Raw genomic sequence first — 17,902 nt, 5'->3', positions numbered from 1 at the left:
CAGGCAGGGAATGAGAGGAATCATTGTTTCCAGGCTGAGACAATGTTGACTCCATAAGCTTTTTTAGGTACAATTGAAGTTTCCTCATATGCAGTCACACATATGGAATTAGTAGAATGCAGGATGCCATGAACCCCAAAGCCTGCAGAATTTGTCTTGCAGATAACTGGGTTTTTGTTGCTATTTGTTTGAAGTATGTTGTCAATTGCATTTGTTTGTCTGGCGTGAGGTAAGCCATCTGGGCAGTTGTATTCAAGCTTGCACTCAGGAATGTAATTATTTGAGAGGGTACCAGTTGTGATTTATTTTCATTTATGGTGTACCCTAGGCATGCTAGAAGCCTTTTTACAAATGCCAGATGTTGAAGAAGAGTGTCCTTGTCCTCTGCCTGAATGAGACAATCATCCAGATAAGGATAAATTTGAATGTTTCTTTGTCTGCAGAATGCAATTACTGGTGCCAGGCACTTTATAAAGACCCTGGGTGCAGTAGATAAGCCAAAGGGCAGTGCAGAGAATTGGTAATGCAAAAAGCCTGCATTGAAGCGGAGGTATCTTCTGCAAGATTTCCTTATTGGGATATGCAGGTATGCCTCTTTTAAGTCTAGAGTTACCAACCAGGCATTCTTGCCTAGCATAGGCAGTAGCTGTTGTAAAGTCAGCATTTTGAATTATGGAATGTCCAGGAACGTGTTGAGAATTGATAAGTCCAGTATTGGACGCCACGATCTGTCTTTTCTGGGTACCAGGAAAAGTCTTGAATAAAATCCTTGTCCTTTTTGCTTTTCTGATACCGGTTGAACAGCCCCCATATCCATGAGGGACATGACTTGTTTCTGGGTCTCTGCCCACTGGTTTTGTGGCAGATCTGGCCATCCGTTTGGAACTGGCAAAGTGTGGAAATGAAATCTGTACCCCTGGGATACTATGTTTAATACCCACTTGTCTTGTGTAATTAACTGCCAATTTTGAGCATGAAATGCTAGTTTTCCCCCCAAGGGGGCTGCCAAAAGATAAGTGCTTGGAGATGGTACGGGAAATTCATTGAGACTGCTTACTGTAGGGTTGTGCTTTGTTACCTCCAGATTTGGAGGTGGAGGCACCTCACTGCTTTGACCTGTAAGATCCCTGTGATTGATATCTGGAGCCTTTAGAGCACCTGGGTTTGCCTTGAGTGGCTCTGTCGGACAAAGGAAAGGACCAATTCTTAGTAGGCCAGTGCCTACTGAACCTGGTTGGCTGTACTTGCAAGAAATCTTTTACAGTTTGCATAGATTTAGCTTTGTCTTCCATTTTCTTTAAAACCTCTTCTGCCTTATTACCAAACAGACTATCATGCTTTAAAGGGGCATCCAACAATTTAGCTTTAACATGATCAGGCAGATTTTGCTCCTTGAGCCAGGCATGCCTTCTTATCACAGATCCAGTTATGGCGGCCCTGCAAGAGGCCTCCAAGGAATCAAAATCACATTGCAAAGTATGCTTTCCAACCTGTTATGCTGAATGCAATAAATCCTGTAACTCTTTATTTTCCACACAATCAGAAATCAACATCATTTTCTGTTTCAGTAAGCCCATAACATGCTGTTGATATTTAAGCATATGAAACTGGCAGTTTAAAGCCCTGATTGCCAAGGTTGCAGATGTATAAACCTTCTTACCCCATCTATCCAGCGCCCTGGAATTTCTATCAGAAGGGGTAGGATTTTTGGCTGTAGAAGCCTTAACTCCCTTGGGACCCTGAGAAATAGTCTCAGGGTCAGCAGCAGGATTTTTGAAAAGAAATTTGTGGGAGTCAGGAACCCTGTAATATTTGTCTGGCTTACTAGGAGCCGGGGGCAGGGAATCAGGGCCATGCTTGATTCAGAGAACACATCATCAACAATGTCTAATACAGGAGGTATTGCCAAAGGCTTATGCTGAGGAAGAAGAAAATCTCTAAGCCTCTTTTTTGATTCAGAGAAGTCCTGACTCTTCCAGTGAAAATGTTCCCTTAAAGTATGCAAAGTCTCTCCAAAAGAGTAATCCTCAGGAGGAGATGCAGAAGGGATGGATTCCTCTGCATCACAATCCTCATAGGGTGGAATAGAAAATTCCTGATCAGAAGAAATGGAAACCTGATCTGAAGATTCATAATCAGTGCCTTGTGAGGTATTTGCTTCCCACAAGTAATGTAATTATTAACTTTTACTGACATCGGTAAGGAGCAAGAAAAAGTTCCTCCAATGGGGTACTTAGCTTTAGTTTGAAGACTTTGGTTCTGAAACTCGAAAATGAAAATTTCAGGAGTCGGCCGACCGGCACTTGTGAACTGCTTCTGCTTTGGGCAGTGCGCAGCAAGAAAGACTGATTAAAATGGCGTCAGCTGCATGTTTTATACCCCTGATGACCTGACGTCATGGAAGAGGGGACAGCAACCAATGCAGGACCCAAGACTTTATTATTCAGGCCGACTGAGGGCAACCTGCCAGCAGATTACTCAAATGTAATGACTGCAACAGTGAAACATGAAGAACATGTAGAAGATAGGAAAAAGGATGGAAGAAGGAGTGAAGTCGTTGATCTAGAGTGAGAGCCTGGATTGATACAAGGACAAGTACATGACCTCAGTAAGACGCCTTTTAGCTTAAATTTAAATGTCCTGAAGTTTTTAAGTGGTTCTAATATCTAGGGAAAGCGTGTTCCATAATTTTGCCACAGAGCAGGAGTAAAGGCATTGCCCAGCAGTTTTATTAGGTTTAATTAGAGACTGAAGCTGTTTATCTTCTAAACGAAGAGCACGGCCAGGTGTGTAGATCTGACATGTTGACTTTGAGCCAGGACAGACATCAGGACTGTAGATAATTTTATGGGCCATAGCTAATTGGAGGTAGTTTAGATGTTGTAGAAGTTCTAGCTATTTTAGATGGCTGAGAGCAGAGCAGAGCAGTGGTGTTTGTAATAAGATAAGCCTATTGCAACATTTGTAATTTTGTTATATTAGGATTCAAGCTTATTTGTTTAGTGTTTTCTGACAGTTGGTTAAAATGGGGGCACTATAAAGTAAAGAGGGTAGTAGGTAGGTAGTGGCAAAGGTTACTTGGGTAGTTTTGTCCATGAAGTGCTTGTGCTGATAGAGTATTCCTAGTTTGTGTGTGTGTGTGTTTTTTTTATAGCGTTATGTATATAAAGGTCAAAGGCAGGTTGATTATCGAGTGTAACTCCTAGTAACTTGGTGTGTGGGGCCACTTCATTTTCTGTGTTATTTAAGGAATGTACCTTAAAATCAGTTGAGAGGGTTCTTGGTGTAAAAATAAGTTTAGTTTTGTTGAGATTGAGTAATAACTGAGCATTATTGAGTCAGGTCTTGATGGATGAGAATGCAGTTTGTGTTATTTGTCTAAGGTGTTCTATGCTGGTGTAAGAAGAGATGAGTAACATCATTGGTATATTGGACTAGGAAACTTTGACATAAGGCAGTGTGGAGATTATTTATAAAGGTATTGAAGAGGAGTGGTCCAAGAATGGAACCTTATGATACTCCTGTTTTATTGGTTAGACATTGGGAAAAACATCCTTGCCATTTTACACATTGCTGTTCATAGGATAAACAGCTAGAGAATCATAACAGACTGTTGAGAAAGATGAAAGGGAGGAGAGTTGCTGTACGAGTTTGGGATGTGAGGCAGTATCAAAAACTTTTGAAAGATCAAGAAAAAGAGCCAAGGTTAATTGGCCAGAGTCTCTTGCTTTGTTGATAGTGTCTGTGAAGGATATTAATGCTGCTGTTTACTATGTGCTAGTCTGAAGCCATGCAGGGTGGGTGTTAGTAGATTGTTGTGGATAACATAGTCAAGGAGTAGTTTATGTACACATTTTTCTAAGATTTTAGAGAGAGGGCAGAAGATGAAAATGAGATGGTAGTTATAGAAATCATTAGATTTTCCACCTTTCTGTAAATGGGTTATGACTGATTTTTTTCCAGATGGAGGGAACTTGGGCTCTGTGATAGATCTGTTAATGAGAAACTGGGTAGGCAATGACTTCTGCAGCAAGTTTTAGTTATTCAGCTAGGAACTTGTCAACGGAAGGAGAGCAGGGTTTTATCTTGAAAAATACATTGCATATACAACTAATGGATGGATATGGGTTGCAGTGAGAAGATTGGAGGTTCAGGAACTGTCGTTGAGGTTTTTTGGGATCATACAGTTGGATACATAGCAGGCTTTGGTAGTGTTTGAGAGAGAGGTGAGCTGAAATTAGTTGCAGAGTTGAGAATAGGGGGATTGCTAGGAGTAGTTATTAAGCTAGCTATACTTTCTATAAAGTGAGAATTAAACAATTCTGCAATTTGAGACGGAGATTGGTCTGTAGTTGGGGTAGGAGAGTAGAAACGAGACTGTAGATCAGAACTTTTTGGAGTTAGCTTTATGATCTGTTAGTTGTTGTGTAAAGCACTGTTTCTCGTCAGTTGTTTTATATATATATATATATATATATATATATATATATATATATATATATATATATATATATATATATATTTTTTTTTGCCTGATTGCGTAAATATCTGTAGATTTAGATCTTTTCTGTTCTTTTCCCATTCTTTCCGGGCCTTATCTCGGTTTACTAGTAGTTTTTGTTTTTTTTTGTGGATTTTGTTAGCCAAGGTGCATGATTTATTTTGATTACTTTTTTTTTTTTTGTTTGAAGTGGAGGTAGACAGTTAAGGGTGTCTAGAAATAGTGTGTTCAAGTAATCGTTTATGAGTAGTGTTTTCAGCACTGACCAGTTTAGGGACTTCGGTATGTTATTAAAGAGGTCCTGGTAGTTAATATAAGGCTGTGATCTTGGGCTGCTTAGGTGGGGTGTAAAAGTGTACTGATTATATGTAGACTTAATATGATAATTTTCCACAAGGTTGGATATCTAGATTAATTAATTAATTGCTTGAGGGTTTTCATTGAAGCAAAAAGTGTTCAAAAAAATGACAAAAGCTCAAATGGAGATGAGAAGAAACAAGTGTAAAAGAGATCAAAACTGTCAGCGTTGCCCCTCTCAATCAGTAAAAAAGTAAACAGCAATTAGGGAAAATGCTAAGCACAAGATTCCCAAGAAATCCGAAAAGCCAAGCAGTCCACTCAGTGTATAAAAACAAACAAGTATTTTATTCACATCAAGAACTTCAAAAGATTTAGCGCGTTCGTCTACCGCACCATATACTTCATCAAACTCAATTAATAAACATCCTCCAGTAATATTTATACCCTTTTCAAACCAATGAATTTGTTAATTAATAGCAAATTCATAATTAGCTTAAAGCTACAGTAACAAACTACCATGTGTAGATCCCAATACTAAAACACTACTAATATGAAGCAGTGAAATAAATAAAATATGCAAATAACTATTATTGTTCATAAAATATATTAAAAACCTAATACTAAAAAAAAAAAAAAAAAAAAAAAAAAAATATATATAGATATATATATATAGATAAGCTGTGGTGGTGCAGCAGATCCCAATACTAAAACACTACTAATATGAAACACTGAAATATATAAAATATGTAGATAATTATTACTGTTCATAAAATATATTAAAAACCTAATACTAAAAAAAAAAAAATATATATATATATATATATATATATATATATATATATATATATATATATGTCGCGGTGGTGCAGCGGTAGCATTGTCGCCTCACATCAAGAGGTTCTCCCGTTCGATTCTCGGCTGGAGCACCTTCTGTGTGGAGTCTGCATGTCCTCCCCGTGGTCGAGTGGTGTTCAAAACACATGCGTGAATGGCCGTGCCTTCGTTGAAGGTTGGGCGTTGAGCTGGCACCTTGGCACTGTAAAAATCTACTGCCAATCATTAGCGGACCGGAGTTCCGCTGTGGCGACCCCCTAACCAGGAAAAGCCAAAAGAACAACAACATATGTGTATATATATATATATATATATATATATATATATATATATATATATATATATATATGTTAAACATACTTATAAGATGTTCAGATGACAAGCTGAAACTTTACCTATACAAAAATATTTATACATATGACATATTTATGACAATTAAATATACATATACATATTACTAAGTCTACTATTGTCTTAATTCCAACACAAGTTTAATGGTAATATTATCAATAATACCAGGGGTATATGTTGCATTTAAAAGCAACTGCCATCTCATCTTTCTCTCTTTCAAAATAGCTTTAGTATTACCCCCCCCCCCCGGGCATTGTAATGACAATTTCCACAACGCCAAGACTGAAAGCTGAGCAAGTAGGGTTAGCTTCTGTATGTCTATAAAGAGCACTGTTTTTGTCCTTTCTTGTTATATTATACAGATGTTCGTATATTCTGTTTCTAAAGGCTCTATGAGTTTTGCCTATGTAGAATGCAGCACAGGTTTTGCACTTAGCTTAATAAATCACCTGTTTAGTATTACAGTTCCTTTTCTTGAAAAATATCTTTGTTTTGTTTACATTCTCCAGTATAATATACCTATCCTCTATAATAGCAAAGCACTGATTGCACCTGCCACATTTCCTAGTACCTTCATTGATTCTTCCTTGGACTTGTGTACCTCTATTGTATTCAAATTTATTTTTCAAATTCGGAGCAGTTTTATACATGAAATTAAGTTTATGCCTCAAGATTCTATAAACCTCAACATCACCTTTTAGGTGTTCCTAGTTTCGTGTAACTATATCTTTTACTTTTTCTACAGTTGGATTATATTCCAAAATTAAAGCCCTTCTAACGTTATTATTTCCTCAATATTTCTATTACATACCAAATCTGCTCCTAACAATGGCTTTTATTTTTTGCCTTATTCTATCATAACATAATGAGAAATGTCTTTAATCACAGAAGTGGGGTATCCCCTGTCCTCAAACGTTCCATCAATGTTGGCTATCTCAGTTCTCATCTCCTCATAGTCAGAAGTCATACAGGCTGCTCTTATGCAATGCCCTTTCAGTATACTCTTTTTTGCTTCCAGGGATGACAGCTAGTATATTCTAAATAAGAATTACTGAAAGTGCTTTTCTTATATAGTCTAGACTTGAACACTTTATCAGTGTGAGAGATGAATGTTTCTAAATAAACTATACCTTGATTATTGCAAGAATATGTAAATTTTAAATAAGTACTAGTACAGTTCAGGTATCCTATAAATTCTTCGATTTCTTTGATAGTACCTTTCCATAGAATAAAACTATAATCCGGGAAATGTACATATCTAATAATTTCATCTAAATACTGGCTCTTGAATATATGTTCATCCTCCCAATCCAATAGTACCAAATTAGCATATATGCGGGCACACGTTGCCCCGATACCTACTCCCTTAGTCTGTTTATATATTTCTTCTTCAAAATATATATTTTTCTCCAAGACTAATGTCATAAATTCTACCAGTAGCTGGATCCTGCCCCATTCCAAACCAGAGTATTTTTCATACTGTTACTAAAACTTTCTAATCCTTTGTCCTTTGGAATGCATGAGAACAAATCAACTATATCTATAGTTAGAAAAATTAAATCCTTGTCCCATATTTCAGTTTTCAACCTGCTTAAAAGTCCCATGAATCTTTGAATAGATGCTGAACTTTATCATAAATATTTTTTAAGGATCTATCTATCACCACTCCAAATGGGAAGGTCTTAAACTTGCTTCCAGATATAATGGGACGAAATGGGGGTTCTAAAATATTCTTATGTATTTTGGGAACCCCTACTATAGCAGCTAAGGTGGGAAACTCCAATTGCAAGAAGTTGTAGGTATCCTGTGATATTCTATCATCTAACATAAATTCTTCTAAATATAAATCAATATGTCTATGAGCTATATTCACCTCATTAACAGATATTACCTCATAAGTGTCTGCATTGTTTAGAATGTCATATACTTTATTTACATATTCACTTTGATCATATAGTACCACCCCTCCACCTTTATCAGGTTTCATAACTCGAATACTGTGGTCATTGCATACAGTTGTAAGCACTTCCTATTCTTTCATACTCAGATTAGTCCTAAATTTCCTATTCTTATCATTAGCTTGTAATGCAGAAAGCTCTTCACTTATAACCTTTTCAAAGGTGACCAAAGTGGGATGTAAGGGTGGATTAAATTTGCTTAATCTCCTCTAGCTTTTTGCCTGCATACTTGTACTGTTGTCCTTGAAATGAATGGCCAAATTTAATTTTCTTAGATATAACTTCAACTCAATAAGTGTATCAGTCACACACTGAACCTGGTAGTAGGTACATATTTCATACCCTTAGAGAATACCCTGAAATGTTCTTTGTCAATATTCACTGACGTAATCTGATTTTCATCTATACTAATTTCATCTATTCCCATCTGTGTACTTCCCTTTGTCCTTGTTCTGTTTTCCAACCCCAGGCTAGTTTTCCCTGCCATCCTTTCCTCGGCCCTGAATCCCAGGTTCCATAAATGGGTTTCCACCCTTCCTGTCTCATTCCCCGATTTTTAGACTTAATGTCTGCTTAGCATTTGCTTCCTTATACGTATTTACCCCTTGTATGTTATCCAGTGACTGATGTACCTTATAAACATCCCTTTTTCATGGATAAACTGTGTTGGTATTACAATGCAAAACACCAAAAACATGTATATACCAAGGCAGTAAAGGTCCCGATCGTAAAACACAAACTGGAACTAGCAAAACACTCAAGGACCACCAGGACTTCAGGCAGAAACAGATCCTTTATTAAAAATAAGCGCTTTCATGCCCACAACAAGGTACTTTATCAGACATAAAACAAAAAAATCACAGCTTCATTATATACTGTAATCAATTAAAATCAATTAGTATGAATAAATAATTAGATAATTAATGAATCAATTTATGTTCCTTTAACAAAGGTTTTAAAGGTACAAATGTATTTAATCCAGGGTTTCTATGTGCTTGCAACTTCATTATCCACCTATTTTCAGATTTCTCTATAATATTGTTAAAATCTCCACTTCTTTTACTAAAATTTAAACACTGTAATACTAAAAACTCAAAAGAATGATCACTAAAACTATGGATATGTTTAAATAAAGCACTATTCATGTCATGATTCCTAATATATCCAACATGCTCTAAAATTCTTTCTTTTAACATCCTAGTTGTTTTATCAATATAGAAACTTTCGCACTTTGTGCAGGAAGCAAGGTACACCAAACATTTTGTAGTGCAATCTGCATAAAATCTAGGAGTAAAGGATGTTAAAAGAAAGAATTTTAGAGCATGTTGGATATATAAGGCAGTGTACTTTGTGTACACTAATTGCAGCCCTTCTAAAAGTACATTAACATTACCAGTTAACAGCCTATGACCCCCCCCCCCGGGGGGGGGGCAGGAGCTATCTACAAAGGAACAAACAGAATTTTTAGTAGCTACTAGTAACATAGAACAAAATGGTAGAGTGTGTATTTTTAAAGGATTTAAAATATACAACTACAGCAACAGGAAAGTAGATGAGACATATTTCAGACTATTATCAAAAGGCTTTAAATGTATACCTAAGAGTAAAGCTAACATTAGTAAAGTGCTAAATGATCTAAAATTATTTCTTAGAAAGAAAAACTTGGAACTCTTCTTTGGTCAGGAATTAAATATGAATATGGATGTGGAATTAAAAAGAAGTACTTTTAACCCTCCCTTACACCCCCAGTTAAAAAAAAATTTGAGGCCCTTATGGAAAAAGAAATAAGGGCTGAAATAAATAATCACAAAGTGGGTTTTAATCTTTCGCAGGAAGAGAACATCTTATTACAAGAATTAAGTCAGGATAAAACAGTGAGAGTGATGAGACCGGATAAGGAGGGGGCTATTTTTATAGATAGTTAATATATGAGGCTAAGATGATGGAATTATTAGAGGATACTTCAAAATATAGAAGAGTTTCCATAAATGAAATAAATATAGTGAATAAAAAAAGTAGAATTATTTTTGAATGATCTATTATTAGAAGGCACTATTGATGTAAATCTGTACAATGTCTTACACGTAGACAAACCCATTACACCCAGTATATTTGGTATTCCAAAAGTGCACAAGAATGTACAAAATCTACCACTGAGGCCAATAGTTGCTTCTGAAGGGTCAATTACAACCCCATTGGCCAAGTTTTTACACAAAAATTAAAGAAAATGGCAATGAGTGGCCAAGGTGTGGTGAAGGACTCTTGGGACCTATTAAGAAACATAAAGGGGAGTATGTATAAGGAAGGAATGACTTTTATAACTATGGACATAGTTGATTTATTTACTTCAATTCCTCACACAGAAGGTATGAAAATGTTTTAAGAAGCCTTAGTGAAGTATGGCAAATTTAGCAGCAAAGAGTTTTATTTGATTTTAACGTTAATGGAAATTGTGTTAAAAAGCAATTTCATCCATTATGTGGGTGAATTCCTCCAACTACAGCAAGGTGTGGCAATGGGGGCCAGATGTGCCCCCATTTATGCAAATATTATTTTATCTTTTTGGGAAGATAGGTTCATCCTTTGTTCCAGGTATTCAAGCTGCTGGAAATTATATAAAAGATACCTGGACGATATGTGTTTTTTATGGGTAGATACTGAGGAAAAATGTTTAGAATTTGTTAAGTATCTATCAGATTCGACGCAATTTTTGAAATTTACATGCAAAACTGATTTAAGAAAACTTCAATATTTAGATATCTCTATCACTAAACAGCCAGGAAGACTTAACTCGAAAGTATATAGAAAGGAAACATTTACTAATTCCTATTTAACATTCAACAGTGCACATCCGTTCTTTAAAAAGAAAGGAATAATAAAAGGCCAATATGTGAGAGGGAGCAGGATGACATCACATGATACAGATTTTGAGGCAAAATGCAGTAAACTATTCAAGATGTTTTGTGAAAGAGGTTACCCAGCTGACCTGATTAAAAAGGTAGAACATGAAGTTAGAGAAGGAAGAAAGGGCACGTTCAAACCTATTTTAGGTGAAGGTCCACTGAAGAATGGTGGTATTGTACAAGAAAGGTTAAACAAAGACAATGGCCACTTGGCTAGTAATTTTGTGACTGACTACAATGCTAATTCAAATGCAATAAAAGCACTATTAGATAAGGAATGGACTAGGTTTAGTGCTAAATCTGATTTGGGCTTTATTTTTAACCAGCCTTTCAAATGTAACTACCGACAAGGTAAAAGTATAAAGAATATTTTAGAAAAAAACAAGAATGAAGGAAACATGGTTAGAAGGGATAAAGTTGGCACTTTTAAGTGTGGACGTTGTTCTCAATGTGTATGGATCAACAAGACAGACATAGTCTTCCTGAGAAGCAGGGATAGACTGTTAACAAGTAAGTGTTTTGCAAACTGCGAAACAAATGGAATAGTATATCTTGTTACTTGTAGTAAATGTGATTCATTCTTCATAGGTAAATCAGAGAGAAAACTAAAAATTAGAATTTATGAGCACCAGTATAACAGTAGGAACAACTGTAAAAATAATGCACTATATAGGCATACTTTGCAATGCCAAGATGCCAAGTTTTTCTTTTATGTCTTTGAAGTGGTACATAAGGATATTACAGGTGTCCCATGGGAAGCTAGACTTGAATACAAAGAATTGTATTGGCAACTGTCACTAGAAGCCACTAAGACCCCTGGTCTTAAAGATTCAGTTTCTTTAAAAACAGTTCTTAAACAAAGGTCGGTAAAATTATAATGCTTTATAAAGTATTTTGCTTTGTCAAACAGTACAATATTTGTATATATTTTAGATTATTTATTTACACAGGTTTTTTATGGTAAAAAGTTTTAAGTATTTATGAATTTTACATATGAAAATGCTGCATGTTTTTCTGGCTTCCAGTGTGTCTGTGTAAAAAGTTTTAGTATTTAGCCACTAGATGGGGCTAGTAGATCATTTTAGATAAATCTGCATTCAGCTAGATGTTCTCATTTTAAATGTATTTGAACTTAATTTTAAATGTATTTGAACTAGATTTTATTGAACATTTGCATAAGATTATAGGCATTTTTAAGGTTATTTGATGGTAGACAGTTATTTTATGTGTTTAAACATTTGTGTCTTTATGTATATGTTGGTGTTTTTAAGCAACATTCAGCTTCTTTTATAATTGCTTAACACAAAATGGTGGATAGTTAATGCCCTGCCAATTAAATTGGTTTTCTAATTAAGCAATTAGTATATATACATAGATCTTTACTCAGTATACATTTTCCATATGAAGAAGTTTGTTGGGAGAAGAAAACGCTGTTCATTACTCTGTTAAAGCGTTAATGTGCATGTACTGTGACCCGAAGGGGTATTTTTAAAAGTTTTATTTTTCACCAAGTGGAGTGACTATTAAATATATTCTTATTGCATCCAGAGGTCTTTGTGGGCTTTTTCCAAATGCTTAGAGTCTTCTGAATATTGTTGTGGTTTAAAGCACTGTAGCCCAGTTTTGCTTGCTGTACCATTCAAAAATACTTATCCAAACTCAAGCCAACCCACTCTAGCAGCCAACAAACTTGCAGCTGAATACCTTCAACTTGCATCCTAGGCCATAGCTTTCCCCATCTCACTGCTAATAAACAGATATACTAAAGAAAAAACTGTCCCATCCCTATGGAAGACCTCAATCTTCATTCCCCTTCATAAGGGTGGCCCTCTCTAACACCTCTCTAATTACCATCCCATCACAATCCTATCACCCCTATCCAAGATCTTAGCAAAGTGTATCCATCACCAACTTCTCTCCTAACTTCCTTCTAACAATCTCCTCTCCAAATCCCAACATGGATTCCATCCATCCCACAGTACCACCACTGCCTTAATTAACTTCACTAACATTAAACTCACTCAGAAATCAAGGCAACCTCATCTCCGCCACCTTCCTAGATCTATCCAAAGCATTTGATACTGTTTCTCACACTAAACTCCTATCCTACCTGTCCAACCTTAACATCAACAGCCCCTCCCTACTCTGGTTCCAAAGTTACTTAGACAACCACCAACAGTCTGTCAAATGGCTTGACTTCATATCTCCCCACTTCCTGTTACACTTGGTGTCCCACAAGGTTCTATTTTAGGCCCCCTTCTCTTCAACATCTTTACAAATCAACTTCACTTAGCAACAACAAAAGCAGACATAGTCCAATATGCTGATGACACAACCCTGCACTACTCAGCTCCAAATATCCAGCTCCTCCAGCAAAAAGCCCAAGATTTTCTTGCAGAGACAGAAAACTGGTTAAGCAAGGCACAGCTATTATTAAACCCCAAGAAAACCCAACTTATGCTATTTCACCAACCAAAATCATGCGACCCCAACTTCTCCATACACTCAACCAATAAGAAGCTAGCCTCTCCAGTATCAGAGGCCAAACTTCTAGGTCTCACAATTGTCCCTCAACTAAAATTAAGTAAGAACATCTCTATAACCATCTCCAAAGTACACAAGAAACTAGGCACTCTCTATCGTTGCAAGAAGTTCCCTACCGCCAAGGCATGAATAGATATTTCTAACACTTCCCATCCACACTACTTTATGCATCCCCAGTACTTACTAACCTAAATAAAACCCACCTAAACAAACCTTCTACCTGTTATAACAAAATTGCAAGGTTTGGAACCAATGCCAAATCCTGCTCCCAGCAATGTCAATCCCTACAAATAGTACACTGACTCAAATTCCCCAGTCCACTACACTATCACCAACTTAACTTTGCCCACCAACTATTATACTATCCAGACAAAATCCCTGCCCTGGCTGGCCTCAACTTTTACATCTCAAACAGATCCCTATGATCCAGCCACAAAGCCCTGATCAGTACTGTCCCTTGCAAAAATAGCTCAGGCAATTCTCTCTTCCCAAATGAAGTCGCAAAAATATGGAACACCTTGCCCCCTGACCTCAGAATGCAAAACCAAACTCTTGCATTCAAAACCCTCCTTAAAACCTACCTCCACAACAGCCACTTATGTAACTGCAATCCACCTACCTGAATTCACACCAACTCCTTAACTGAACCCTCTAACAGTCCCTACTGTTACTCCCTTATGCTCTGGGTTTTTCACCAACTTGTCTATCGATCAGTGATTACTGCACATATTGTATATATTACTACAACCTGACAAATGCTTGTTACACTATCTTCTATTTATGCTGATTAAGTCTTCTGTATAACTTCATGTTTCTTATTATACTACTGTATACATTTTTTTCATTTTATTTTATACTATATTATACCTTGTAACTAATTATTATCATTAATTTACTTTCTGTAATGTCTGGAGCTTTCCTCCCCAGGACTCCACTGAAAATGGACACCAGCTGTCCAGCCAGATAATCCTGGTAAACAAATGTTAAATAAATAATAAGTTTTTAATGCTAGGTACTTGTTCCATCTGAACAATATGATGTGAATTACTTTGAGCTGAGAATTATGTGATGATGTTTTGTAGTTTTAACAGTTATTTTTCTATAATGCAAGGCAGTGCTGTGATTTATTTGTGGGATTAACAGCAAATGTTGCTATTTTACAAATTACTGCTCCAGTCTGTGTGAATTACACTTCTGAATGATGGTTAAAATTACCAAAGCAAATATAACGACAATGTAGAAGTGTCCTGCTTACTGCCAGCTTTATATAGTTAAACATGCTTTTGATCTATACAGTATATAAAGTTTCTTATTAGTTTTTGATATGACAGTGTATGTGTTGGTCAAATCTTAGTTTGTCATCCATTATAACACCTAATAGCTGTGTGTAATACAAGTTTCTACTGGAATGTTTTTGAAAGGTTACTTAAAACTGAGTACAAACTGTATGGATGGAATGAGGATTAAAAAGTAATTTTTTTTGGTATTTCATCAATAGGTGGGAGTCTATTACTCATTGTTCAGCAATTGTATTTTTTGAGGTTATGTAAGGTTTCAGCTGAACAGACTGGAGTTGAATCACTGGCATACTGTATTATACAGGCAGTTGCTACTATTTTATAAATGTCACTGAAATATGTTAAAAAATAATTAGCTGACAGTAGCAGTAAAATTAGGATGGATCCTTGGGGTACACCTACTGAAACTAGCTGACAGGAAGAGTAGGCTTTATACACTATTGACAGGCAACATTTTTATTTTTTATTTATTTTACATTTGTTGACCGGGCTAGTCTGGCTGGATATATGCCCATTTTCAGCAGAGGCCTGAGGAGAAAAGCTCCACTATATATACTTGTAAATAAACATAAAAAACAGCACAGTAAGAGACAAATATAAAAATCTAAAGAAAAAAAATCCGAACATCTGAAAGTTGACAAAAGTCCTTGGAGATGATAATCTTTCATGTAATAGCCGTATAGCAACTACTGTCATCAAAACATATGGAATTGTTCACATGATCCTCCCTGAAGCTGAAAGCCATGCCGGACAAGTAATTCTCTTTTTACACTGCTCCCATCAGACCAGCTACAGAATACTTTCTGTAACCTTCTCACATGCCATCGGGTGCAACTGGAGAAGGTATAAGGACTCCTCACAAAGAGAATCAATGGGCTTCAAGGCTTGTCTTATAACCAAAAACTACAAAAAGTCTCTTTTCCCTGTATTTTTTACCTTCTTGAAGGAGACCTATGTCTGGTATACAGAACAGAAAGGACTCCTTACTATCTGAAATCCCTTGGTTAGAATACCCCTATTGTGGCACAAGCACATTCAACAAAAAATGATCAACTATGCCATGAATGGTGACAATTTGGCATCTCAATGACTTCCATTGTCTAGGTAGTAAACTTCACCACTGCCCTTCCAACTAAACTCATTCTTACTTCCAAAATGGAACTAAATGGCTGCTTGTGCACCAGCATTTTCAACACAGGATTCAGGGCATCAGGCTCCTTGATAGTCAACAGACCCTGTATTTGTTCAGAAAACATATAATTCATGTGAGGTGACAATATTATATATTACTTTGCGGTGGTGCAGTGGTAGCGTTGTTGCCTCACAGCAAGAGGTTCTCCCGTTTGATTCTCGGCTGGAGTGTGGGGAGTGCCTTCTGTGTGGAGTCTGCACATCCTCCCCGCGGTTGGGTGGGCATTCAAAAGACTTGTGTAAATGGGCGTGCCTTCGCTGAAGGTTGAACGTCGAGCTGGCACCTTGGCGTTCGTGAAAATCTACTGCCAATCATTAGCGGACCGGAGTTCCGCTGTGGTGACCCCTAACCGGGAAAAGCCGAAAGACAACAAAAACTTCACTGATACAACTGCTATAATTTTAATTATTTATACTTTAGTTAGTGTTTTAGCTTGTGTAATCTCACATTTTCTGTTTTTGTTAAAAATGAAGCTTATTAAAATTTATTTTACATTACACAACAAACCAAAAGATAAAACATATGAACAAAAGCTTGTCTTTGGAAATCCCACAAGTTTCTATCATTTCTTCTCACATTTCTCAAAAGTAATATCATTAACAGTAACGATATCCTCAAGTCTACATATCTCAGTTTAAAACAGCTGTGTCTAAGCTGCAGCATTCATGAATTAGATGATATTTTAACTGACTGGTGAGGCTGAAGTTCTGTATTTGCTAGCTTACCTGGTCTGCTTTGAGCATTACTACTTGTCCCGACTGTTTTTCTTCCCCTTGAGGCAGGTACTTTCTTCTGTAATATTCTAGTTCCTTTAAAAACAGTGTTCATAAAACTGTAGTTAGTCAGATAATATTTTGCTTCTTAAACTGTCTGCTTAGGAACATTAACTTTTATCCACTTTCTGCTGATTGTTCTGTTTACCCGCATTCCATACAATTAAGCATCAATGAAGAACCACTTATTTGTACTGTCAAATGCTGCCATTAGAATTACTATATGCTTGCTCTGAAAAAAAAAATTCCATAAGGTGAATGACAAGTGTAGCCTTCAGATTTCTGTTTACAGATACATGGAGAAACACATTTTTTTTTGTATCATTATAATTTGTTGAAGCAATGAACAGCTCCAGCACTGCCACTTATTTGTCAATGCATCCCATGCAGCTCAGGTTAGACTACAGGCTCAAGCAGTGGAGAGGCTAGGCAGGGAGCAATGGATGAGAATAACTGATTAATGCCTGTTTCCACATTCAGGGGACAGGAGACTTGGTGTTGCCTGAGCAGAGGAGTATACATAGAGGGAAGGCCTGGAAGTGCACTACAAATGCACAGGAACTTAGGATCATGAGCCCAGCCAAAGAGTATTTTCACTCTAGCTGAGTATCACAGATATGGGAAACTATGCACCTGCACCAGACCCGGCACAACAGGTACTGTACCTGGCTTGTTAGCCAAGAGTGCAAGGGATGCAAGAGAATTAAAAAAAAAAAACAAAAAAACATGGGTTCTGCCTCTCCCTCCTGACATCTTCCAAAACTTGGAGAAGGAGAGGACCAAAAAAATGTAGCAAGGATAAGGCTTAATAGTAGCAGGGTGACAAGGGGCCTAAAAGGTAGCGCACACACACAGACACAGACACAGACACACACACACACACACACACACACAAAAGAACAAATCCTGCAGATCAACAGCCAGCTTTTCCAAAGCACATTATAGCACAGTTGTGTAAGGTACTCATCAAAACAGTAGATGACTGAAACATTCATGTTTTCAAAGTTTTAATCCTTTTTTGGGTTACAGCCCTACTTCAGGAGGCAAATCTGCCTCAGATTTTTCCCAAGCAGTAGTTAACTGAATCTCAGGATTGAAGTTTGGTCAGCGGTAGTCAATCAGAAAGGATCTAGGAATCCGACCAACCTTTACTCTGAAAGCTATCAACTTCTATGAGATAACAGTTCAATCACAGCCATAGCCAGGATAGAGAGAAGGGGTTGGCCACTCCTGGTGCAAGTTGTTAGG

The 17,902-nt window shown here is 36.8% G+C and overlaps 1 protein-coding gene across 1 annotated transcript in view; it reads right to left on the bottom strand.

The window, feature by feature from the left end:
* LOC122800481 (ciliogenesis and planar polarity effector 1-like) overlaps positions 1 to 17,902 on the bottom strand; it is a 351,077-nt gene that overhangs the window by 239,061 nt on the left and 94,114 nt on the right. Inside the window, exon 3 of the mRNA XM_044069925.1 lies at positions 16,607 to 16,690. Coding sequence (XP_043925860.1) covers positions 16,607 to 16,690 — 84 coding nt within the window. The remainder of the gene's footprint in view (positions 1 to 16,606; positions 16,691 to 17,902) is intronic.

The sequence above is a fragment of the Protopterus annectens genome, chromosome 1.part0 (assembly GCF_019279795.1).
Source record: "Protopterus annectens isolate FY-2018-M chromosome 1.part0, PAN1.0, whole genome shotgun sequence".
Taxonomy (NCBI): Eukaryota; Metazoa; Chordata; order Ceratodontiformes; family Protopteridae; genus Protopterus; species Protopterus annectens.
The sequence above is the reverse complement of the archived record's forward strand: the minus strand, read 5'-3'. Positions and strand labels throughout refer to the sequence as shown.